A 26,073-nucleotide genomic window follows, 5' to 3' on the forward strand; every position below is an offset into this window, starting at 1 on the left:
CTTGCTCTGGCTCCAATCGCGGTAGGTGCGCTATTTCTAGAAAATCATCAATACCACTGGGCAATTCCCTCAACCTACTTTGGTAGAGCAACGTGTAATATTCCAGAAATTGATCATTGATCTCTTTCTGCGAGAAGACCAGGCCCCCTTCCGGCGTAGTCAGCGACACTATTGGGGTTCCCCTGATAGCCGGGTTGGCCAACCAGGCCAACAACGACCCTACCTTATCTCTCTCAGCGTGAGCAAGTACCATATATTCTTTATAGCCAAAGCAGCGAAGCCGCTCAACCTGAATGGCCACCTTCTCCCGTGCCGCCAGTACCTCCTCCTGTCCGCCCCCGTTCGCGTAACTATCTTGTTCCGCTTGGCGGAGGCGAACCTCCTCCCGTTCTATTTTGTTTAACAGCGTCTAACGCGTCCCCGTGGTGGACGAGATGCATATTTCTCTCACCACAGCTTTGAAGGCATCCCACTCATGAGCTCTACTCGTCGCCGTCCCTATATTTTCCAAGAAATAATGTTCGATGCCCTCCCTTACCTCCGCACTGAATACTGGGTCTTCTAGCGCCATTGGGTTCAATCGCCATGTCAGAATCACTGGTCGTTGTCGCGACCAGATCACTGTTATCAGGCAAGGGTTGTGGTCAGAGAGCGTCCGCGCCAGATACTCACTATAATGCGTGAGCTCTTGGTCCCCAGGGGAGCACAAAACACTGTCAAGTCGTACAAGCAAGTCATGTGGAACTGAATAGAACGAGTAATCCCTGTCTGTGGGATGATGCTCCCGCCAGGCATCCATAAGGCCCCATGCTTCCTGCCATTCCCGCCACGCTCTAGCCATTCTGTGTACCACTGATTGGGCCAGTGGGGGGTGAGACCGATCCATCTCTACATCCATAACAGAATTGAAATCTCCCCCCATGAACACCGTGCCAGCTAAGAATGACGCCAATCTCCCTGAAAGTCTCGAAAAGAATGTGGTTTGTTCCGAGTTCGGGGCGTGCACACTGCAAAACGTTACATCTCTTACATCTAGGCGACCAAATACCGCCACAAACCTCCCCTCTGAATCTACCCCTGTGTCCATGGGTTGGAAGGGAACACCTGATCGCACCCAGATTAAAGTTCCCCTAGCAAACGCAGAATAAGTAGTATAAAACAGCTGTCCCCTCCATCTTCTCTGCAGTGCTCGTGCCTCATCCTGATCAATGTGTGTTTCTTGTAGAAAGGCCACCTGGATCCCCCTACGGACTAAATAAGCATGCACTTTATAACGCTTCCTCATGGAGTTCAGCCCCCGCACATTCCAGGTGATACATTTTAGTTCAAGTCGGGTCGCCATATAGGAGAGCACACAACAAAGCACAACCCCGTACAACCCAATGGGCACACTGACCAATCCCCTAAGTTCAAAATAACCCCAACGTACCCTCAACCCACCCTTCCCCAGAACAGGCGCCAAACCGTTGCTACCCATCCAAACCCAATCCCCTCTAAAGGGAATACTCTGGGAGCTACCAGAGTCTCACAAGTAATGTGAGGTAGAGGAGGTGACCCTGCACCAAACCGAACCGGACAACTATCACATCATCCCGGCGTGCCGGTATGCCTCATACATGGAATCCCACTCCTCTCAACCGTGTCCCGCCCCTGGCGAGCCCCCTTCTTATGGACTCCGCCACCCCCCACCCCGGCAGGAAACCAAGCCCCCCGCCATCACCAGCAAGGTTACGCCCGTAATCTACATTAGCATAAGACCACCCTAGATGCACTCCCCCTTACTGTATACAGAGCGGTGGCAAGCATAGTCACTCGTCCAGTAGGCCATCAGCAGTTCCAGGGGTAACCTGAGGCAGGTTTCCAGACTCCTCCTCAGAGCCCTCCGATACCAGCTCCTCCGAACCCTGCTGGGAACCTGAATCCACCAGCGCAGCCGAATTTGGCCCCGGTAATGCCGCCTGTCTCTCCAGCTCCGTCTGCAAAGTCGATGGTGACTGTTCAGCATGCGTTTCCTGTTACGCCGACCCCTGCGAGATTTCCCTTGAGTCTCACCCGTCCTTTCCCACTTTCCAGCACCGTCCGTTCCCGCCCGATATCTCTCCAGCCAGAGCCAGGCGTCCTCCGGTGTCAAAAAAGGTTGCCTTCCCGTCCACCATCACTTTAAAGCGTGCCGGAAATAAAAGAGAATACTGTATGCCCTCCTCACGAAGGGCCAGTTTGACTGCCAAGAAGGAAAAGCGGCTCCGCTGGACCTCCTGAGAGTAATCAGGATACAGAGAGACCGAGGCATTGTCCACTCAATATGGACCAGAAGTCCGGGCATTCTGTATTATAATGTCACGGTCCTTGTAGTGTAGCAGGCGTGCGACCACCGGGCGCGTGGGACGTCCCAGCGCCGGAGGACGGACCGGCACATGGTGGGCCCTCTCTAGCGTATAGAACTGCGTCAGGCCCTCGGGGGCGACCACATCACACAGCCATGCTTCTAGATAGGAGACCATGTTGTCCCCCTCGATTTTTTTCAGGCAGGCCCACCACCCGTATGTTATTGCGCCTGTTGCGCCCTTCCGCATCTTCGGCCCTCTTCTCCAACTGCTGTACTCTGAGCAATAGGTCACCCACCGCTGCAGCCGTCGACTTTTGAGCAGGTTCCAGCCTTTCCAGTACCAGTTCCGTGTTTTTGACACGATCTGCCAGCTTGCCGTGATCTGCCCGCAATAGTCCCAGGTTCGTCGACACCTGCGCTATGTCGTGGCGCAGTGCCTCTTTCGTGTCCGATATGGCTCGGAGGATCTGGTCCGTCTGCTGTTACTGCAGCCCCGCTGCCGAGCTTCCGGTCGAGCCCTGTTCCTGGCTCTCAAGGGAGTCCTCAGCATGGCCAGGTGGTGCCACCCCCAGTTGCCTTTGCGGTTTCCCCATGGTTCATCCCCAATAGCGGGTCGTTGTCACAGAGAGAGAGAGGGGCAGGTGTCTCCAGCTGTATTCTCTGGGGGTTAAGATACGTGTATCAGCCCCCCCACCACCTCCACGCTCCCTGATGATCTGCAACACTGCAGGATGGCCCCTCGGTCCGCCGGGTGTATTTATTTATTTATTGTGATTTATATAGCGCACTATAACCCAGAGGTCTCTAAGCGCTTTGTTAGGGTCAGCTAAACAATCAAGAGGATGCATCAGATTCCGATTAGCAGCCGTCCCACGCTTGCTGGAAAAGCACAGTTTTTAATTTCTTACGGAAGGGCATTAGGTTTGTCTCATTACGAAGTTCCAGCGGTAATTTGTTCCACATGGCTGGCAGAGTATGTGAAAAAGCACGCCCACCCACCGTGGTCAGTCTGCAGCGCGGTTGAACAAAATAGATGGAATCAGCAGATCTGAGCACCCTCCCAGGTTTATAAAGGGTCAGGCGTGATTTCAAATAGGTAGGTGCCCTTCCATAGAGAGCTTTGTGGACAATGCAGAGCCCCTTGAACATCAGCCTCCGATTAACTGGCAACCAATGAAGTTCCCGCAGGAGGGGGGATGCCCGGGTGTTCCTCGGTTTCTTGAAAATGAGCCTAGCGGCATCATTCATAACCGTCTGCATTCTGTTTAGAAGACTCTGTGGAAGTCCTATGTACAACGAATTGCCATAGTCCAACCTGGCTAGAATCATTGCAGAGACCGCACTCCTTAGTGTGGAAAAAGAGAGCAGCGAGGAAACTTTTCTGAGTTGTCGGAGAAGGCCGATACAACTGCCCACCACAGCTATGACTTGCTTTTTCATGGACAACTTACTGTCCACCTGGATGCCCAGGCTCTTAACCACCTCTGCCGGTTCCGGAGGCACACCCAACTCCCCAGGCCAGAAACGATCACACCAAGGGTTGCCCGCGATGGTGATTGGCAGCACCTCGGTTTTGTCCGGGTTGATTTTTAGGGAGTTACTGGACATCCAGTTAGCTGTGCTTCTCAGAATGTTTTGCAATCTAACAAAAGCATTCTGGCTATCATCCAATTGGATGATAATCTGAGTGTCATCAGCGTAGTTATATACCTGACAGTCCATTTGATTAAGCATTAGAATCAAAGGCTGCAGATATAAGTTGAACATTAGGGGAGACAGAGCAGACCCCTGTGGAACTCCGCAAGTGATCGAGGTTGCGGTAGAAAGCATGTCACCTAATTGCACTCTCTGCATCCTCCCTTGAAGGAAGGAAGTGAACCATGCCAATGCTGAGCCCTGAATGCCGAAATCCCTCATCCGCGACAAATATTGTTCATGACACACGGTATCAAATGCCGCGGAGAGGTCCAGCAGCACCAGGGCCCCCGGGATTTTCTTGTCTGCTCTGTTCCTAAGCTCATCTACGATTGACAACATCACCAGCTCCGTGCTATGATTAGCACGGAAGCCTGCTTGGTTCGGCTCTAGCAGCATGTTGTTTTCCAGGTGTTCCGATAGCGTGGTGAGGACGTGCTGCTGCAGTACCTTCGCCAGGAACGGTAACTGGGAAATTGGTCTGAAATTTTTCAGACATTTCGTATCCGCCCCCGTTTTTTTTAGCAATGGAATCAAACGGGCTTCCTTAAAAGAGGAGGGCACTTGTCCAATTTGTAGAGAAAGGTTCAAAAGACTCAGCACCTCTTCCTCTATACCAGGGAGCGCGAGTTTAAACACTTCAGGTGGACATGGATCCAACCTGGAGCCCGACTTGACCCGCCCCAAGAGAGGGACTAACCTATCCTTTGTAATCAAGGGTAGAGTGGAGAGCACAGCTGTAACTGGCATTCTAGCTGGAATGGCCACCGGTGGACAGTCAATTTGCGGGGTTGCCACTATTTCAGTGACCAAGTCGATGATTTTGTTGGTAAAAAAATCCTGGAATTTCTGACAGTCCTCCTGACTAAAGTCCGGAGACTGTTCCTTATTCTTCCTGAGCTCCGTAAGGACTCGGAAGACTTCTTTCTGAGGATTCGTAGCTGTAGAGATCCTCTCCTCATAGAACTCGGACTTCCTGGCTATAATCGCTTGCTTATAGCTCGCGAGAGCCAGTGTGTAACTGCTCCGAGAATCAGGACTATAATTTTTACGCCATATTCTTTCCAGCTTACGTAGCCCACGTTTCTTTACTCTGAGTGAATCGTTATACCATGGGGCCCCTCGTTTCCTATCCACTAGGTTCACCCTACAAATCGGCGCTACTTTGTCCATGGCCTTCCGGAGTTTATCCATGAGTACCTCACAGAGAACCTCTGGGTTATGGGGGCAATTGTTGGAAGGGGGATTGGTGCGAAGTAGATGTAGCATTTTGTCACCATCGATTTTGTTCCACTTCCTAACTGCCTTCCACCCTCCTTTAATTGTTGTTCTCTGTCTGTCCACCAATAGCTTACCTCTCACCAAATGGTGATCGGACCATACACATGGCTGGGCCGTTGCCATGTCCTGAACAGGAACTGTTGACCACACCAGGTCCAAGGTGTGTCCCTTGGAATGGGTTGGACCCCTTACTTGTTGGAACAGATCCAGTGAGGTTAACGCCTCCTCGATCTGTAGCGCCTGGCCATCTTTCGGGGCCTTCTCCCAATGGTAGTTGAGATCACCCATAATCACTACCTTATCATATCTTGAGCGAATGTCCTGGGCCAGTCTTATAAACAAATCAGGGAATTCAGGCGAAGTCCACGGAGGGCGGTAGACTAGCAAGATAACCAGACAATCAGTCCCTAAATTCATCTTGACACCCATCACTTCAGCCCCCGCTAAATTTTCCGTCAAAAACCTTTCGACCAACAGACGTGAGTTATAAAGGACGGCAACACCTCCCCCCCTCTTCGCTCCAGTTCTATTATAGAAAAGTGCCGAAAAATCGGGTGGCAGAGAAGCAACGAGATCCGGCGTAGAGGAATCTTCTAGCCATGTTTCGGTTAGTCCCAAAAGGTCTAATTCACCTCCTTCTAGAAGGGTAAAAACCTCTAAATTATGTCGTTGCAGGGAACGTGTATTAAGTAGGCCGTAGCGTAAGCTTTGGACCTTGCCCATATCCTTCCGACCAGCATGGGAGGTAGGGGCCATAAGGAGTCCCTCCCGAACAAGAAAGGCGAAACATTCTGGGCTGATAGCGGTATTTCCAAAGTCCAGGGCCTCCAACTCACCTCTAGTGTATATAAAATGCGGACCAGGGGTCATGGCCCCGGGCCCCGTCAGGTCACAGATGGGCTTGCCTCTGGCGAGCCTCCGGCGCGCCCACGCTGCGCGCTTGCATGAGGGCAGGATTAAGTAGCCTCCAGCGTGCGACTTCGCAAGGCAGCAACTAGGCTGTCAACCACAATGGTGTCCCAAAGCGGCACTTCCTCCCCCAAGATGGCTCCCGCCCCAAGAAGCAGCTAAAGACCCGCTCAACAGCGGTGTAATCTCCTATTAAGGTGCGGGTATGTCCTAACACAACCCCAGCGAGAAGCGGAACCCACGGAGTGAATTAAAAATTAATTATTTATTTTCGCATTAAAAAGCGCTATGCTCGCACTAGTCAGCAGCATAAAATAAATCAGCAGCAGCCTCAGGATCACGGCGCTTGCCTAACAGGGAGAAGCCCTGAACTGATCAGCTTAAGTAGCCTCCAGCGTGCGACTTCGCAAGGCAGCAACTAGGCTGTCAACCACAATGGCGTCCCAAAGCGGCACTTCCTCCCCCAAGATGGCTCCCGCCCCAAGAAGCAGCTAAAGACCCGCTCAACAGCGGTGTAATCTCCTATTAAGGTGCGGGTATGTCCTAACACAACCCCAGCGAGAAGCGGAACCCACGGAGTGAATTAAAAATTAATTATTTATTTTCGCATTAAAAAGCGCTATGCTCGCGCTAGTCAGCAGCATAAAATAAATCAGCAGCAGCCTCAGGATCACGGCGCTTGCAGGGAGGAAGCCAGATTTGCCAGTCGCCGCCTGCCAGAAATGCGACTCCACCGGTTGCCGTCCCGGGAGTCACCAAGAGTTAGTTCCTCTCAGATGCGCTGGTTCCCTGTCCGCTGCAACCGCTCCTGTCGCAGACCAGGCGATCCGCTCTCCGGCACCGCCACAGTTCCTCCAACAACTATGCCAGCTGTGTCGAGGCCATCCTCTCCAAGGTCTCCTGTCCCCCACCAGGCGGTTTCATCAGCCTCAATGCTGCCGGGCCGCGTCGAGTCCTGCAACGGCGTCACAGAAGCCAAGAGGGGGAAAGGAGCCCCCACCACACCACCTTCAAGCTGAGGAATGTCCGCCACCTGCCCTTCAGGGCATCCTCGTCCCTCCCATCCCTCCGGGAGCCGGGCCGCCAATGTCAGGTGAGGCTTCTCCCCTCGGTTCTGCCTTACTGTGGGCCAGGTCCCCCTCTATCCCGGCGTGTAGGGGGTGGGGGGCCAGGAGGGTATCTCCAGTTCAGGTCCCCGCAGCGTGCACACAGTCTAATTGCCCCCGCAGCCGCTCGCCCAGTCCTCTCCAGCCTGCGGCCTACCTGCCACACCAGGGCCGCGCACGGCCACCCACCGAGGCCAGGAGGGCCCCCGTGGGCTACGATGTCTGTCCCCACTGTTAGGGCACCAGCGCTGTAGCACGCACCGCTGGCCGCAGTCTCCAGCTCCCTTCCGCGTGGTCAGCCGTCACCCGGGCCGGCAACTCCTGGGCCGTCCTACACGCCTCGCCTCTGCTACGTCGCCAGCAGCCCTCGGTGCTCCGGGCACTTCTCGAGCGGGCATCGGACGCACAGCCCCGTCCGCCTCCGACGGCAAGTTCACTCTCCAGGCGGCCTCCCTCCACGTTCCACCTTGGCGCCAAGCTCCGCCGTCGGTAGGGGGCCGCTCTCCGCTGGCGGCCTCCCAAGTGCCCGAGGCCGGGGATATCCGGTCCTCCGCAGGCTGCAATCAAAATGGCCGGTCCCCTCCGGGTGAAGCGGCAGCCACCAGCGAGCGAGCAGCCGCTGGCACCCCTCGTTGGAAAACACAAAGTATCTCATCCCTGGGGGGCCCCCTCTGGAGCCGCGAACACCACCATGGGGGTCTCTAAAACAGGATAATTATCGAGGCCGACACGGAGCCCTCAGCTCACGCGTCCATGCTCGATGGTGCTCAAGCCACGCCCCCTTGCCAAGGTGTAGTTGTGGCGTTTCCTTTCGTATGTGATCACATCTTTGTTGTATGTTGACGTTTGAAAACGTGCAAGATGTTTCCAAAATCATTATTAATGTTCTGCATGCGATGCTAGATAACTCACTTGCATTTCTGTGCTATGTTGGGGACACCAAGCTCGAACAGCTGTTGGCAAAAATATGGATGTGCTCGAATTGAAATTATTGAATTTTACATCCAGTACTGTGTGTAAATTTAGCATTACTAACGTTTATTATTTGCTCGATAATGCAGTATTAGGTCTTGTGCTTTCTTTCTCACTATATATATGTATAGAGATAGAGAGCAAGAGATCTAGAGAGATAGATATATATATACAAATTGTTATTGTAGATTCCTAGTCTAAGTGACATTTAAGATCCTTTATAATGGTTGCTGGGGGCCTCTTTATCCAAAACGTTCCCAGATTGGGAGGGAGTATAGCTTCAGAGTAGTAATTCTAAGGAAATACCAATCAGTCACTTGCATCTACATGAAGAGTGGACCACGAGAAGGGACACAGATAAATATGTTAGAACATGTTCAGTGTTCTTGTTTTTAGGGCAGCAGTGTGCAAAGTGAGAGAAAGATTAGCTTTTAATGGCATACCTGCGGTGTGTTGAAACATAGTAAGTTGGGATGGGTGGAAGGTACTAACTGTTAGCTATATAACTGCCTTGTTGCAGAGGCTTTCACATTCCCATGGAAACCTTTTCCGATGGATACTTCTAACCGCAAATTCCTCATCTTTTGAATATTCCACAGGCGTTGAACTGCATCCGGAAACTTTGAAGCACAAATCCTGCCCGTCAGTAGGTGGTATTGTGCGGCTCCGTGTCAACTTAATTCTACTCTAGAAGTGACGAGCAGAGCCACATATAAGTGCCACTCATGCACGTGGATGTCAGTTCCTTTATTTTTGTGCCTTCAGATGTGGCTACAGTGCTTCTGCTTAGTCTTAAAAACCTCCTTTTCATTATTATTATTATTTTTTTTTCAATAGTTTTAATGTGCAAGGGAAAATGTCACCCGCTAAGACCAGAAAGGTCGTCCAGCAATGTCCCCCTCTCTGAGCCTATGGTCTGGATTTTCCGTTTTGCCAGCATCGGACCCCTCCCCCAGCACAGCAGGCCTTTCAGCCATTTCAAGGCGAGGCCTCAGTTCTCAAGAACAGTGCCCAGGAGAACAGGAACAACTTGCTGTTCAGTCAACTGCCCCATCTGCATTAGCAGCTGCAAAACCGCTTCAGTGTGTTCTAGCCGGCGCACAGCCCCCCTTCGGAGGCAGGATCTGATACTTCCTTCAGGGACGGCAGGTCATCACAAGTGAGTCCTCCAGATTGTACGTTAGGGTTATGCTCTCCAGTTCTTTGTTCCCCACCGCGCCTTCCACCACCAGCAGGGTGACCGATGGAAGACCACCAGTTTGTCTCGCAGCAGGAAGTGAAGGCCCTTTTGATCAAAAGGGCCATTGAGTGAGTTCTAACCTCAGAAGTAGGAGCTGGGTGTTACTCCTGCTACTTTGTGCCGAAGAGGGCAGAGGCCTTCATTCTATTTTAGATTTTGCCCTCTCAGTGCTTTCCTGCAGTAGGACATTTTCGAGACTGGATGGTGCTGTTGTACTTGGAGGACACCTATGTTCACATATCTACCTCACCAATGCCCCTTGGTTGTTCATGAATGTGAAGGCAGTAGGCAGGGGTACCAGTCTTAAGCTATCTGGGCCACTGGCTGCTAAACGCTGACCGTCCCCCAGAAAGTTGTCAAAAACCTCTAGATGGTGGCAAACCTATTAACATTATTGTGGATTTCTGTCAATGTGCCAAAGTTACACCGGACTTCTCTGTGGCCTCTGCCGTCCATTGGAGTTATTCTGAATATAGTATTGTTTTATTGCTTTTCCTTTAGAGCAGAGAGTCCTGGACATTCGGGCTCTGATCCTCCATGTTTCAGCATCTGTCCTGGATCTTAGTGCCGATCACTCTGAGGCTTTTGGGATTTTTGGCCTCCTGCATCTTGTGGTCAAATATACCAGATGGCATATGTGGGCTCTGCAGTGGGACCTCAAGTCCCAGTGGGCACAACACCAGGGGAATCTGTTGGATTGTATCCAGATTTAGGAGAAGACTGCAAAAGATCTTCAGTGGTGGCTACTGGACAAATATTGAGTCAGACCGCTCTATCACCGCTTCTGGGTTGTTGAGGCTATCTGGGAGAGGTGGAGATCAGAGGCCTCGGACGAAAACTCTACACTACATCAGTGTTTTGGAGTTCAGGACAATTCACTTGCACTGAAGGCCTTCCTGCCTCGCATCAGAGAAAGGCTGCTGCAGGTACTTACGGTCAAAACCACCACCATGTGGTACTGCAACAAACAGGGCAGGGTGGGGTCAGGAGCTGTGTATCAGGAGGCTCTGTGCATCTGAAAGAAGCTAGACCGACAAGGAAGTTCTCTTGTGGTAAACCACCTGGCAGTTTCTTTAAACACCAGGGCGGACAGACTCCGCTGCTGAGGCATAGCAGATCTGGATTGGCATTTGCATTCATTGGTGGTGCAGGGCGTCGCGTCTTTCATCCGTGGGGAAATTCCACCACATCCGAGAGCATGCAGTGTCAGTATTTGTGCACATTGGAGTTTCCAAGGCAGCTCTCTTGAAGGTGCCTTCATCGAGTTTGGAGCTTGGGGCTCCTGTAACCTTTCTTACTGCCACTTCTCCAGCCATGAGAACTGAGAAGGTGGTCCAGGAAAGATTGGGCCTAAAATCATCGTGGTGTCACCAGTTTGGGCAGGTAGACTGTGGTATTAAAAAGTTTTGAGCATGAGCATCTGTCCTCTGATAAAGCCACCACTTCTGGAGGATCTTCTGTCGAAGCAGCAGGGCAGGTTTACTACACCCAATTCTGCACAGTTTGCATCTCCATGCTTGTAGATCGAGCATCTGCAGTTTACAGTTTTCAACCTTCCTCCTGAGATCATTGATTTCAACTTGGCCGCAAGGCATCCCGCCCATAAAATCAGTGGACGCCAGTCGATGGGAAACATTTGTGGCTTGATGCGTTTCCGATACATTTACCCACTACTAGCTAAGTTGACAGAAGTTTTGTTGTTTTTGTCCTGTGACCAAACGAACGCAGAGACAGGGCTAAAAAGAAGGCAAAGACAACGAAGGAGAAGGATAAATAGCAACCTTGTGTTTGATTGATAAGACACATTATTGGAAGAGTGAAGGGGAAACAAGACCAAGAGGACGGTTTATCCACGGTGTTTCAATATTCACAAATTGAGGTGTGACCCCATGACATGCTTTTAAGCACATAAGAAAGAGAGCGAGAGGGCATACCGCTCAAGACAGTTGTTGTTAAATAGATGTAGATTAGAAGTGTAGGAACACTCTTTGAAATCAAGAATAGTGAAACTGACAGATAACAGATTTGAGAACCATAATGGATAAGCATGAGGAGATAACTCTTGGTTTTAAGATAAATACAGGTTTTAAATATGTCATGAAGAAGGTGGGGTGAACCAACGTAAAACAACTGAAACACTGTGTCGACACCATGTGATGAGATTTATTAATATCGCAAGATGATAGTGATGGATACTTTTGTGGTTGGGTAGATTAGAGCTATTCTCCTCTTTTTTTTTTAAACAAAGAAATTTATTTTAGACAACATTGAGATGTATTTGGGAAGATATTTTTACAGAAGATTAATGTTGGTTTAAAAAACAAAACAATTTTTAACCACATTTGTGTGATGAAATATTGTACACAGTATTTTTTACCTTTGTAGTTGCGAAGGTTTGCTATTCATCTTGATTAAAATATACATCTTTGCTGAAAACTGTGTTCGATGTTTAAAAAGTATAAGTGCATGCAAGTATAAGATGGAACTCCTTTTAAAAGATATACATTGTTGATTAGCATTGACAAAGAGTGTGTCTGGTACAAAAGGGATCCGTCTTGTTTTAAGTATTATTTGACCCTGTCCCTTTTGGTTAGATCTCCCAGATGTGTGCGCCTGTCCCATTACTGTACTTCTCTTTTTCAGAGGATGCAAGGAGGCAAGCTGTGAAAGAGGAGAAGCACGATCCGGGTTACGAGGGCGCAAATGAGGGCCCTTATAGCGAAACAATGCCAGCTGGTGGAAGCGAACTGTGCAATTTCTCTTCCAACGAAACAGGTAAATTAGTAGGTCTATTTTTCATAAACGTATGTTTTATTTTTGCGACATTCTTCTGCATATTGTTCTTTATGTTTCTCAGCACCCCTGAGACAGTCCAACATTGATAATTCTGCTCACACCTTTAAAACTGAATAGTAATATTGGCCACTGCTCAGTGACTTCTGGTATGCTAAAGGTGGTTAAACAATGAGGCATGGCCACGGAACAGGTGCAGTGCTTAAGAAGAGGTCTAATAACAGCACAAACTATCTAGTCTTCCCATCTCACTCATCTTTAGAAACTTCTTACCGATGAGTAGAGTGTGGTACTTTGGAGTCCTGCCTCAAGAGGCTGCTTTTCAGATTCATGCCCGCCTTCTTGTGTGCCTAAAATGGTTGTGAAAATAATGTATGGATTAAATCTCAAGACCATTCACGAGAGAATCTCCGATCCAAGCAAATGTACCTGGGAAAAACCGAGGGTATGCGAAAGTGACATTGAAATTCCTAAACTGCCCTGGCATGGACCAGCATCGTTTTAAATATTGAGGTGCTCTCTGCAATTGTGGGGAGGGGTGCATTATCTGATCTATCTTCGGTGGTAAAAAAAAAATACATAAATGCGAATCGTGCGCCGCTTGCATTGGGAATGTGGAGGACACTCGCTCTGACTGCTTCCAATCTGAACATATTTCTAATCACAGATGATCGATCTGATCCCTACTTTTTTTAGTAATTCTTCTTTTCTTAGTGGATCCCCAAAGACCAACTTGTAATGGGCCGCAATTTACGCAACCCTGTATCGGTATCCCTGGGATTGGGGAAATATCAGACTCATTTACAGACCCACTTAGAACGAATAGTTTTCTTACCTGTCGGTGTAGTTTTGCAGCTTGAAGATCTTTCTGGATTCACTATGCTGTGCATTATTCCGCGGTCTTGTGGTTGGGTCCGGATTCGTAGTCTTTTCTTTGTTTTTTTTTTTTTTTTCTCTTTGCCCAGGTGGGCGTCGGCGTCACACCCCCTTTGGGTGTATTTCCGGTGACGTCGGCATGCTTCCTGCGGAAGCTCCCACTCTTGGGCGCCATCTTCGGGTTCTTTTTTTCCGTGTTTCTTTCGTTTCCGAAGTAATGGCAATGTTCTTCTTAGTTTGTATTTACCGCTTTGTATTTTCAAAGTCTATTCTTTAGTTAACCACCTCTTCTCTCTCCAGCCTCATCTTTCTGGCGGAGGTGGGTGGGTTCGCTAGTGAATCCAGAAAGATCTTCAAGCTGCAAAACTACACCGACAGGTAAGAAAACTATTCGTTTTGCAGCGTGAATCTTTCTGGATTCACTATGCTGTGCATAGATTTTGTAGCGGTTTCTCATCTCTGTGGCGGCTGGGTGGAAGATGAGCGTTGGGTGTTGAATATGTGCTGTAGCACCTTCTGTCCCACTTGAGCTTCCTTGTTCATTTGTATGTCCACACAGTAGTGCTTCGTGAACGTGTGCACCGAAGCCCATGTTGCCGCCAGGCATATGTCCTCTATGGGTGTGTTAGCCAGGAAGGCTATTGTAGCGCCCTTCTTCCTGGTGGAGTGGGCACGTGTCCCCTCAGCCAGTTCCTGTCCTGCCCGTTTGTGGCAGAGTTGGATTGTTTGTGCGATCCATCGTGCAATGGTCCTTTTGGTTACTGCTTTGCCCATGAAGCTGTTTGCGAAGGACACAAAAAACTGTTTCGTTTTCCTGTGCCCCTTTGTCCTTTCAATGTAGTGCATGACTGCCCTTCTGGCGTCCAGGGTGTGCAGAGCTCTCTCTGCGCTGGTTGTGGGTTTTTGGAAAAAACTCGGTATCTGTATAGACTGGTTCATGTGAAAATTGGATACCACCTTCGGCATGAAGTGTGGGTCAGTCCTCATCACAACTCTATCGTTGTGTATTTGTATGTATGGTTCTTGTAGCGTCAGCGCTTGAAGCTCGCTTACTCTGCGTAAGGACGTTATCGCAACCAGGAAGGCTGTTTTCATAGTTAGCATCTTTAGGGAGGCCTTGTGAAGTGGTTCAAAGGGCTCTTTCATGAGTTCCGTTAGGACTGTGTTCAAGTTCCATGCAGGTGGCGGCACCCGCTTGGGTGGTGCGATCCTTTTCGCTCCTTCTAGGAATCTCTTCACCACCTGTGATGTGAAGAAGCTCCTGCACGTTTCTCCCCTTGTGTAGGCTACTATCGCTGCCAAGTGAACTCTTAACGAGGATGAGCTAAGGTTCTTCTCCAGTAAGTGCGTCAGGTACCTTAGCACTGTGGAGTCCCTCTTCATCTTATTGTGGAGTCTTTCCTGTCTGCACCATATTGTGAATCTTTTCCATTTCGCAACGTAGCACTTTCGAGTGCTGGGCCTTCGTGCCTCCCGAAGTACCCTCAGGGTGCTTTCTGGTAGTCTCAAATGTGCGAACTCTATGTCCTCAGGAGCCACGCTACTAGGCTCATGCTCTCTGGCTCTGGATGCAGTACCTCTCCGTTCTGCATGGACAGTAGATCTTTCCTCCTGCTGAATCTGTGGGGTGCACACTGTGTCATCTCCATGATCTGCGAGTACCAGGTCTGCCTCGCCCACTGCGGTGCGACCAGTATCAGTGTCATGTTGCTCGCTCTGCACTTGCTCAGTACTCTGTGCATCAGTGGTATCGGGGGAAAGGCGTAGGCAAATGTCCTTGACCAATCTATCCATAGGGCATTCCCCAGTGTCCCCTCCTCGGGCTGCCTGGATGCGAAGTTTTGGCATTTTGCATTCTGGCGTGTGGCAAACAGGTCCACCGATGGTGTCCCCCACCTGTCGAACAGGTATCTTGTCTCCTGAGCATTGAGCTCCCACTCGTGGGATGCCGATGTCTGCCTGCTGAGCCAATCGGCTTGTATGTTGTCCTTCCCTGGTAGGTGTATGGCTAGCAGGTCTATCTTGAGAGGGATGGCCCATCTCCATATCTCCTGCGCCAGCGTTGAAAGCGGTGCGGACTGTGTGCCCCCCTGCTTGTTGATGTAGAACATCGCAGTGGTGTTGTCTGTTTGTATCAATACCCTGTGCTTGTACAGTCTTGTTTGAAAGGCCTTCAGTGCAAGGAAGATTGTCTTCAATTCTAAGTAATTGATGTGCTTTGTGGCATCCGTCGGTGTCCACAGTCCCCTCACCTTGAGCTCCTCCATGTGAGCGCCCCATCCCTTCAGGGATGCGTCTGTGGTGATGGTCACTGTTGGCGTTGGGGGCGTTAGAGGCTTTCCCCTTGCTATGTTCTCCATGGTCCACCATGTCATCTCCTTCTGCACTGCGTGCGTTACAACCACTAGATCCTCCCAACTGCCTGTAGCTTGTGACCATTGCTCCTGTAGCCATTCTTGAATGGGTCTCATGTGGAGTCGTACATTCGGTACCAGGTGGATGCATGATGCCATCATCCCCATGATCTTGCTCGCCGTCCTCACTGTCCGAGCTTGTCCCTTCCGGTAGAGGCGAGTTTCCTTCACCAGCGCCCTCGCCCTCTTCTCGCTGGGGAACACCTTGCCCTGTAAGGTGTTGATCTGTGCTCCCAGGAAGATCTTCACTTGTTCCGGCTCCATTGATGATTTCTTCCAATGGATGGAGAACCCCAGGTTTATGAGCGTGCTGGTCACTGTATGTGCGTGCAGCTTGCATTTCTGGTATGAGTTTGCTTTCACCAGCCAGTCGTCCAGGTAAGGGTATACATGTATTCCCTGCCTTCTTAGGTGCGCTGCGACTGCTGCGAGGCACTTTGTGAAAACTCTTGGTGCCGATTTTAGACCGAAGGCCAGTGTCGTGAACTGGTAGTGGCTTTCTCCGACGGTGAACCTGAGCATGTGCTTGTGCTTCCTGTTCATTGGGATGTGCAGGTATGCGTCTTTGAGGTCTATAGTGACCATGAAGTCCCCGGTCTGCAACTGTGGGAGCACCTCTTGCAGGGAGGTCATTTTGAATTTTTGCGTTCTTATGAATTTGTTCACGAACCGTAAATCGAGAATGGGCCTCATTGTCTCGTCTACTTTTGGTACCAGGAAGTATGTTGAGTATACTCCTGTGTTTCTTTCCTTGAAGGGTACCCTTTCTATGGCCTGCTTCTGCAGGAGTTCTTTTGCTTCTTCCTGAAGGCACTGCAGCTGCTTGCTTGCTAGCGGCTTTCTTCTTGGTTTTCTGTTTGTTGGCCTCGCCTCCAACTCTATGCAGTATCCGAATTGGATAATGTTGAGGATCCATTTGTCTGATGTGATTCCTCTCCACTCCTGGAGGTGGAATCTTAATCTTCCTCCCACTGGTGTCCTGTGGTCGTAGGTGTCTAGTTTGTCTTGACCCATCTGTACGTGCTGCCCCCTGGGATCTTTTTTGTGGGTGGGCACACGGATTTTTTTGAAGTCACTTGGAGGTGGGCTGCTGGCCCCCTCTTCTATTTTGTCCCCGTCCATTTCTCCCTCGAAAGGACTGGCCTCTTTGTTGGTACTGCCAGGGCTGTTTCTGATGGCCCTGCTGACCCTGCGAGTCTGCCTGGTGCGTTTGCTGGAAAGCCTGGTGTGATGTACCTGGCTGGTTTCCGCCTCTTCCGCCGGGCCTCCGTGACGGGGTGCCCCTCTTGTTCCCTCTGAACTGCAATGCTCCCATGGATCTTGCTGTTTCGTTATCCTTCTTAAGTTGGCTGAGTTGCTCATCAACTGTTTGTCCGAAAAGCGTACTGCCGTTGAATGGTGTGTTCAGGATGCTGTGTTGCACCTCCGGTTTGAAACCGGATATCCTGAGCCAGGCGTGTCTCCTTTCCGTGACGCCCATCATCATGAGCCTGCTGGCGGTGTCTGCCCCATCCAGGGCCGTCTTAAGGCAAGAATTTGCAGCATTCTTCCCCTCTTCAATTAGCTTTTCGGCTTTCTGCTTGGCATCCTGGGGCAAGTCCTTCACCAACTGCCCCAGTCCCTCCATGATTTGGTACATGTGTCTGTTTACCAGGGCGTTGGAATTAGCCATGCGCCAGTGGGTCGCGGCATTCCGTTCGATCCTTCTGCCCACCAGATCCATCCTTTTGCTCTCTTTATCCGGTGGCGGGCCCGAGGTAGTGGGTACGTTAGCCCTCCTCCTTGCTGTGGCCGTGATAATGGAGTCTGCGGAGACCGTGCCCTGAATGTAGGCCGGGTCCTTTGCGGCATGCTTGTACTTCTTCTCAGTTCTGGGAGTTACTGCCTTGCATGTTGCGGGCTCCCTGAAAGCTTCCTTCCCCTGAGCCAAGACGCTCTCGAGCATCGGGAGGAACTGGCTCCTCGTTTGTGTTGGGAGCAATGTTTCCAGAAGGAAGTCTGCTTTCTGCTTCTCTTCGTCGAGCTTGAGCTTGAAAGCTGCTGCGGCAGATTGTATCACCGCGTTGTAGGCCCCGATGTCGTCCGGCGGCGAGGGCCTCGAGGGGTAGGTGTCGACCACCTCCTCCGGGCTGTCGGTGTCGACATCGATGTAATCTACCTCCTGAAGGTCATAGGGCGCCGACTCTGTGTCTGTCCTGCCCTCATCTTCCTCCCCATAGCTGTAGCTCTCGTGGGGATTCTCGTACTCCTCCTGGTCGTCGAACACCTCGACGTCCTGGTCTTGCTCGGTGACTTCGGCGACCTCTTCTTCTTCCTCCTCGACCGCCTCCAGCACTGGTGGCTTGGTCTTGTGAGGGATCGTGAAGGCCTTCATCCTTGCGTCGAAATCTTTTTTCCGCTGCATGAAGTTCTCCATTTCTGCCTCGAGGCGCCTTCTTTTCTTTTCCATCTCGGCCGCGTGTTCCGCGTCGGATGGTTCCGCCGCTCTCTTCGACGGATGGCTCGTCGCCGTGCCTCTCGGAGTCGAAGTTTTCGACGTCGAACCGGATATCGGGTCTCTGGTCGTCGTCGACAGTTTCGGGTCTTTCTCCCTCGTCGATCGATCCTTTTCGGGGACGATTTTCGACGTCTTCTGCTGATCAGCAGCTCTCGGCGCCGGGGACTCCTTCTCTGAGGATCCGCTGGGCCTGGGAGTAGTCGCGGACGCCGCCTTTTTTGGCGTCGGCGCTTTCGGGGTCTTGCCCTCGATTTTTCGAGACTCAGAGTCTCTCGGGTTCTTGGGGGCCGAAGAGTCTCCTACCTTGTCAGAAGTCTTCGTGTAATCGGTCTCTACGACCGTGTAGCTGTCGTCTTCGGCGGCAGCGTTGTCTTCTTCCTCGGAGGACATCCCCAGCTCGTAGAGCGACGGGGTCGGGGCCTTCCCCTGCAGGGCGGCGTGTGCTACCCTCTGCCTCTCTCTCACACGAAGGGTCTTCGGGGTGAAGGCGGAACAGGCGTTGCAGTCTCCGCTTTCGTGGTCCACCGGTAGGCAAAGGTTGCATACCGGGTGCTGGTCCTTCTGCGCGTACTTGTGGTGGCAGTTACGGCAGAACTTGAACGGCGTGTTGTCCATCCTCGAGCGTCCAGGGCCTCTCTGGTCGCGTGTTCGTCGACGGTCGTCGAAGATCTGGATGGAAAACGCCTTATCTTTGCTTGTCTTTCGTCGGTGAAGTCCCCTGGAGTCTTCAGATGACTTCTCCTCGTCTTTTCTGTATTTTCTTTCTTCTTTCTCCAAAAATGTCTGGAGCCCAAACGGGAACGATCCAGACCCGACCGCGGAAAAAAAGAATCTGAAGATGGCGCCCAAGAGTGGGAGCTTCCGCAGGAAGCATGCCGACGTCACCGGAAATACACCCAAAGGGGGTGTGACGCCGACGCCCACCTGGGCAAAGAGAAAAAAAAAAAAAAAACAAAGAAAAGACTACGAATCCGGACCCAACCACAAGACCGCGGAATAATGCACAGCATAGTGAATCCAGAAAGATTCACGCTGCAAAATTAAGTGTTTGGTTTACATTTAATAGTAGTTTATAGTCTTACCACAAGAGGGCAGTAATTCCAACGCAAAGCAGAAAGAGCACTAAAAGGATCCCTTTTCATGAAAGTCCTTTTTCAGTAACTTGAACTGCCACCATCATTTTAATTAGTTCCTATACTTGCACTTCGTTCTGAATTTGAACATTAGGAGTGTTTGCTGCTCTGCTTTACGTTTCGTTTTTAAGGTGTTGCATTTTTGTGACTTAACCGTTAAGTTTTGATAAACGGTTGTTTACAATTTATACCCAAATTCTGTCGTTGTACTATTGAAATGTCATATTGTTTGCATACTGCTGTTTTTGACTCATTGTATTTCCGTTGTGATTCCAGTTAGTGTTCATTTTCACCGCGCTACAATTCCGTATGTAAAACCTGGCTCTTGAAGCCAAAGGACTCTCCTAGCAAGAAGTTCTGCATAGGTCTAAATGCATTCGCTGCCATAATCACATTTTGTTCTTCGTTTGTTTTCCAGCATCCACCAATCCAGAATTCAGTGAAGGGTCATCATTTGGGCAGGTTCCAAATGGACACTGGATGCCTCAGACTTTTTCACACCAGATTCCTGCTTTTGTCAACTGTGACGCTCAGCCGGGCGACAGCAGTGCATAAAGGCTTTATGAACCGTGGGGCCAGAATGCTGCAGTTTTATTGCAGTGGTAAAAGAATTGTACCTCAGTTCTTTGGCCGAAGCATTTTGATATTTTACCTCTTATTTTATTATGATAGTGAAAACAATGATGTATTAGATAAAACCTCCTTACAAAGAAGGTGTGTAGTTTTAATGAAATGTTTGGCATTTTTTAAAATGAAAACTAGGTAGATAGGTACATTTTTGCTTTATGAATTTGTTTTATATTTAACTTCAACCGTTTATAGCAGTTGTGGAAACTGTTTTTTGTTTTCCATGGAATATTTTGTTCTGGGAATTACTATAACCTGCATTTTTAATGCAGGTGGACTTTTTACACGTGCTTTTTATAGGGTGCAAATCATTGATAAATTATATCCGTTTTAGTCATGATTGAGAGTGTAAACAACTTCGTTTTAAGAATCCTTGTTAAAGACGTTTTTTCTAATACGCGTCCGCTTGTGCGTTTAAAAGCACGTCTACTACTCTGTTTTTCCACATAGAAAATCTGTCTATTTGAAGCCTATTGCAGATTTGATCATGTAAGTATTGCCATTCATACAATTCCCATTTAGGGCAATAATTCTCACAAAAAAGATTTTATATTTAAAATGGCATTCTTCTAAGAATGGAGGGTGAGGTGGTGGCTGAGCAATGTGGGCCATCAGTTCCTTTATGTCCACATATCTGCACACATTTTCCCTGCTCTCAAAGTGTGATACATTCACTAGCCTGCTGTGATTTGCTCTCCACCTTTTACAAGGGGGCAATGAAAGAAAGGTAGCAAAATGTGTGTTTCCAGATTGAAATGCATTTGTAGCAATACATTGGCACAAAACATACAATCTAATTTACTATTTAACGTTTCATGTACTGTAGGTAGATTCTCCTCTTTCGCTTTATTTTTGTTTTAAAAGCTAATAGATTTTGAGGGAACACCTGCTTTTAGGGTGGACACCTACTTTGCTTAGTTTCATTTTTCGGGTGCTTTATTTTGGAAGAGAGGCACTGGGCTGCTACTGCCTTTACAGGTTGACATATCCTGTGTCTTAATCAAGGAGATGACCATTTATTGCCCTCTGAGGTACTGGGACTTTATTTATGGTGCTTTCTAATCCTGGTTGGGACTAAAGTGATTTTAAGAGCTCAAAAATGAAATAAGGCTAATAAATTAAATACAAGAATTCATGTAACTGATAAAGATACGTTTATCCATACAGCAAAAATATGATCAGGTAATGGGATGTGCTAAGAAGGATCATGCTGTGTGTAGTCCAGGCAATGTAAGGAAGTACGCATTATTTTCTTCTTTCCTTGGTGCTTGAAGGTTTTTTTTGGGGTTTTTTTTTTTTGCTGGTATGTAGGCCTGTAAATAACGTGTTAACATTACCTCATGCAGAAAAATGGAGCTTTTGTCATTCCGGCCTAAATTTGAGCTTGTGGCCAGCAAGTCCAGTATAGTCGCAGCTGCTGAACTCACTGAGCTGGTAAATGTTTGTGCTTGAGAACAGGCCCAGATCCTTTTGATCGAATACTATTACCTCATGCAGGTATCAAGGCATGTAGGACTCTAATAATTGTGCTAAATGTTAATAAGGGTCCTTTTTATAAAAATATACATAATTGATTTCCCACTACAATATCACATGATGACTCCGAGACGCCCTAACGCAGTTCCTTCATTAACCTTCCTCACACCCAGCTGTACTTGGATTAATGTTTTATTGTGTTGTCATGTTTCATTAGATAATAGTAAAGCGCAAAACAAAAAATTTAGGTTTATTGATGATTTTTGGTCACAGATTCTACAATCAATTTAAGGGGAGGTTGAGGGAATGCATGAATTGTTGAGTAACTTTCATTGACATCTTAGTATTTTTAATGAAAGCTGAAAATTTACTTTAAATGTTTTGTAAACACAAACTATTTAATGGCACGTAAGGAAAATGGCTTCGAAGTTTGAAAAGTGGTATATTTTGAACAGTTGTGTTGTGATGTGTTAATGCCGTTGGCCTGAATTGTTTTCTGTACATGGTAAAAAACTCTTTTGGGCGTCTGCTTTAAAAAAAAAAATTGTTAAAGTGCTCTGATTTCATTGGTGCCTACAGGCCAACATTGCAGAAACAAAGGTATCTTTTATGCCAATAATTGATTCATTGAAAAAATACCCATTATTGCCCACAACTCCGCTAGTACTTCAAAAGGATTTTTTAACACAGAGCCAAAGCACAACAAGAAGCTATGTCCAGAGCATGAAGTGAATGTCCTGTGATGAAAGGTTCTGCTATGTAAATTTTTAATCTAGATTTTTCTCTGTCCTCTTACAGTGCTTGTTTTTTAGGTTTTACCTTCTAGACAGCTCAGTCACGAGAAGTATTGTTAGCTTATAGTGGGCTTCGAGCCTGTCCATTGCTTAGTTTCTTTATCATTCTCATTTGCTTGCTTCTTATTTGTTATATGTTTTTCCTTTCCATGGAGCATTGGTGCGTTACTGTGTCCTTACCCTGCTGGGTCTGGTGGCTTAATGAACTGTGTCCACTGTAGGGTCCTGTGTGCCACCTCATGGTCACATGTTCATATCCCGGCGAGTCCGCTCAGCCTTTCATCCTTCTGAGGTTGATAAAATGAATTCCATTGAGTTTGGTAACAATAAACATCTGTTATTCAGCACCAAGATACCCTTCAGGGTGAACATGCGCTTTACAAATACATGTTATGTTATGCTAGAGTGCACATGTTTTTGCCGATGTCTCCCTAGTGTGCTTCTGTTCCCTCTCCATGCTGTTCTCGTGCCCGCGTGGGTCTTCCCTGGCCCCCTTCATGATGCACTCACCTTCGTGTGCTCCTCAACCTGGGTTCCTTTCTCACCCATGTGCTTCCATCTCCTTCTAGCTCATGTTGCATTTTCACCTGATTGCTTTTCTCTCCCTGCGTACTACATTTTTCTTGCACCCCCGACTACTCTGCCTACGTGTTGCTCCTCCTCCACTCCCACCTTCCATGTTGCTTCAGCCGCCTCATGATGCTTAAGCCTCCACCAACCCCCTAGTGATTTCTGCACCCTTTACCCATCTTGCTTCCTCCCACCCGCAACACGCCTCTCCGCCCACCACCCCCACAAAATTGAGTTGTATCAGCAATTAAAAATAAAAAAAGGGGGCCATATCATTTTGTAGGTTTGAGCATGTGTAGTGTGTGCATCTTCAAAATGACTCTTATATAGGGATGCTGGACAGAATAGCTCAAACGTATTGGTAAAGCCAATAGGTTCCAAAGACAATAACTTATTGACTTTGCCCACTCTGGTTTCAATTTACAGCTACTGGCCACATTCTGAAGGTGATTTAAAATGGCCAATTGGCATTGTAAAAGTGTGTGTGTGTGTATGTATATACATATACATACTTCCAAAGTCTGGCTCAACTTTCGCTGATTACTTGGCTCTCTTAACCCCATGGATGCTCAGCATATTCCCCTGCTGTGCTGAGAAATCGGAAATCCCACCCATCATGACGAGCTGGGCTCGTCATGAGCGTGCGAGGAGGCTACTTCATGACGAGCCCAGCTCGTCATGAGCGTGGAAGGGGTTAAATGGTGCAGAACCCTTTGGCAGAGCCCAGCCTCAATATATCCACAAGTCCTCCCACAAAAAAGAATTAGGGTCGCACTCACGAAAGGTTGAAAAACAAGTTCCTTATTTTATTATAATTTCAAAGATGAAAGCAACATGTTGCTTTCATCTTTGAAATTAAAATATATATATGTGTGTGTGTAATTGACAATAATTGCTTCCTTCCTTTTCCTTACACTGTATTCTCTGACCTTACCATATGTTTGTAATGGCCAAAGGTTACAAGTTGTAGAACATAATGCTCTCCCTTGTTGGGCAATAGTCCTCAGATACCAGTCAATGGCAGATTACTGGAACAAGAAACAACATGACATAAGATTGCAAGAGACCAACTAATGTTAATGAATTTAAATGCTATGTTGCAAGTTGATCTGTCGTAATACGTGCTGCCTTACCCTGGAGAATCTCTGATGTTGTGGCCTTTTCTGTAACATGCTCATTCTACACCTGTCTTTTGTGCACTAAACATTCTCTTAAAAGAGCAACAAATGGAAAAGTTTTTTTTATTTATTTGTACTTGATGTTCTGTGAATGCTCAGGGTGCTGTTTGTTTCACGTTGTAACTTAAGACCTGCAATATATTTACATTATTAACTTAATGTTATTTAAATTCATAAGCTGTTTAGATGGTTAACTCTTGTTTACAGACATGACCTCCGGCAAGTGCTTTTAAAATGTCTTGTTTCATAGCCTCCTTCATACAGGTTGTTATTTTCATGACCTTCGAGATGGAGTCATATGTATTTTATATGTAAAAAGGCAAGTCCGTAGTGGAACTGTTGGTTCTGCTGCATTGTTGTTTTCCACATTATCATGTGCCCTGCATGTAGCTAGCTAGTTTGGCAGTAGTCTATCATATCCTTCATGTAAACAGTCCTATAAAAAAATAAACTAAAACATTTTGTACAATAAAGTACAAGCCGGAGTGTGACAATAATGGTGTGCATAATTTTACTTATGGTGTTGCTATCCTGTCTATTTTACAAATTGAAGATGGTCATTGTTATCCAAAGTTCAATTGCTTAAGCAGACATGGAGTAGCCCTGTGTAGTTAGAAAAAAGTCCTCAACCAAACCAACATTTAATGGAGAGTGATAGGTAATCAAATGACATTTACAGGTTTGAAATTACAACTGTTCCTCTACACTACCCTAAAATAGACTTTAGTTTAGAAAACCAATGAAAAATCCACAGTTATTGGAGCCATGCCTCTTGTTGGATTTGTCCATCAAGTGGCGCAATGGGGATTTGTACACGAAGAACCAGTGGACAGTCGAAAAATGAATGCATGTCTGAAACTATAGGAAGTGTAAGAGTTAATAGCCTGCAGTCTGGTAGTGTCTCACAAGCCACGTGACTACGCCCTGACGTCCTCCGTGACGTCAGCGAGGATACATAAGTCCCACCCCAGCGTGCCTACGTCAGTTTTTTCTCTTTTCCGCGTGCAACGCGGAACCGGATTGTGTCCTGGCCTGTTTTTGGGCCTTCTATTCTTTACACGCTTTGGTGTTAAAGTGGAACAGTGTGCGAATGCCTTCGGGCTTCAAAATGTGTACCTTCTGTGCGCGTCCCATGTCTTCGACGGACCCTCACCCGATTTGCATGTGGTGCCTGGGTGAGCACCATGACTCGGAGAGCTGCGACGCCTGCCAGCACCTTAAGCCTAAGTCAAGGCGGGAGCGCCGGATGGAGTTGGTGTTGGCGCGCTTGTCCAGGTCGGTGTCATCCCAGCGTCTGTCTCGTACTTCGGAAGCAAGGAACTGCCAGTTTCGTCTGCGACATCATCTTTCGCCACGGCCCGAGGGCGTGGCTCGCCGGCTGGTAGGTCCTTCAGTTTATCTCCGAGGCCTTGTCTTCCTTTTGCGGTGAGCGCCTGCTCCCCCCGGGACATGCGCCCCCGCCTGTCGCCTTCCTACCCGCAGTTTCCCGTCGTAGAGGCGACTAGGGCCCAAATGGCAGCCTACGCGGCCGGGCTGCAGGCTTCTTTGGCCCTTCCTCCCCCTCCTGAGACGTCCGCGGATCTCTTGCCTCGTGCGGGTCTTCCATGGAGTCGCCGGCGACTCCTGCGCCGGAATTTTCGGCTCCTGGTCGTAGGAGCGTGGTGTCGTCGAGGTGCGGTCCTTCGGGGCTTCCCTCTTCGGCGCCTGGCGTCCCTGCCTCGCAGCAAATCCCTACGGGGCTCCCTGTGGCATTGCAAGAGACCGCCGGGACTTGGGGCTTGCCCCAGAGTTCCCCTCGGTCCTCTGAGCAGGCAGCTGCCTCACCAGAGGTCAAGCTTATGCCGCTTCGGCGCCAGGAGCCTTCCTCCCTGGCTCCGGTGGAGTCACGGGTAGAGACAGGGACCTGAAGTGCTTTCCCGAGTCCCCCTCGGTCCTCTGCACGGGTGGCTACCCCGTCTGAGGCCGAGCCGGCGCCGATCCCTCGCCATTCTGGCGTCGACCTCGCCCCGCCCTCATGGTGAGCACGTGGTGGCAGTAGTCGGACCGGCGCCACGAGTGCCCACTCCGGTGCCGCCTGATGCCGGTGGCGGACTCCACAGAGCGGCGCCGGCGTCAGGTTCTGGATTCGTCCCCTGAGGCCCCTTCGTCTCCAGAGGCCGGCCATCTGTTTGTGTGTTCTTCCTCTG

The 26,073-nt window shown here is 48.9% G+C and overlaps 1 protein-coding gene across 1 annotated transcript in view; it reads left to right on the plus strand.

Annotated features, from left to right (window-relative positions):
• The window catches only part of TDG (thymine DNA glycosylase), a 213,212-nt gene extending 192,208 nt beyond the window's left edge, over positions 1-21,004 (plus strand). Inside the window, exons 9-10 of the mRNA XM_078674931.1 lie at positions 12,173-12,304; positions 19,661-21,004. Coding sequence (XP_078531057.1) covers positions 12,173-12,304; positions 19,661-19,797 — 269 coding nt within the window. The 3' untranslated portion in view covers positions 19,798-21,004. The remainder of the gene's footprint in view (positions 1-12,172; positions 12,305-19,660) is intronic.
• The last annotated feature ends 5,069 nt before the right edge of the window (positions 21,005-26,073 follow it).

Source organism: Lissotriton helveticus, chromosome 1_1 (assembly GCF_964261635.1).
Source record: "Lissotriton helveticus chromosome 1_1, aLisHel1.1, whole genome shotgun sequence".
NCBI classification, from domain to species: Eukaryota; Metazoa; Chordata; class Amphibia; order Caudata; family Salamandridae; genus Lissotriton; species Lissotriton helveticus.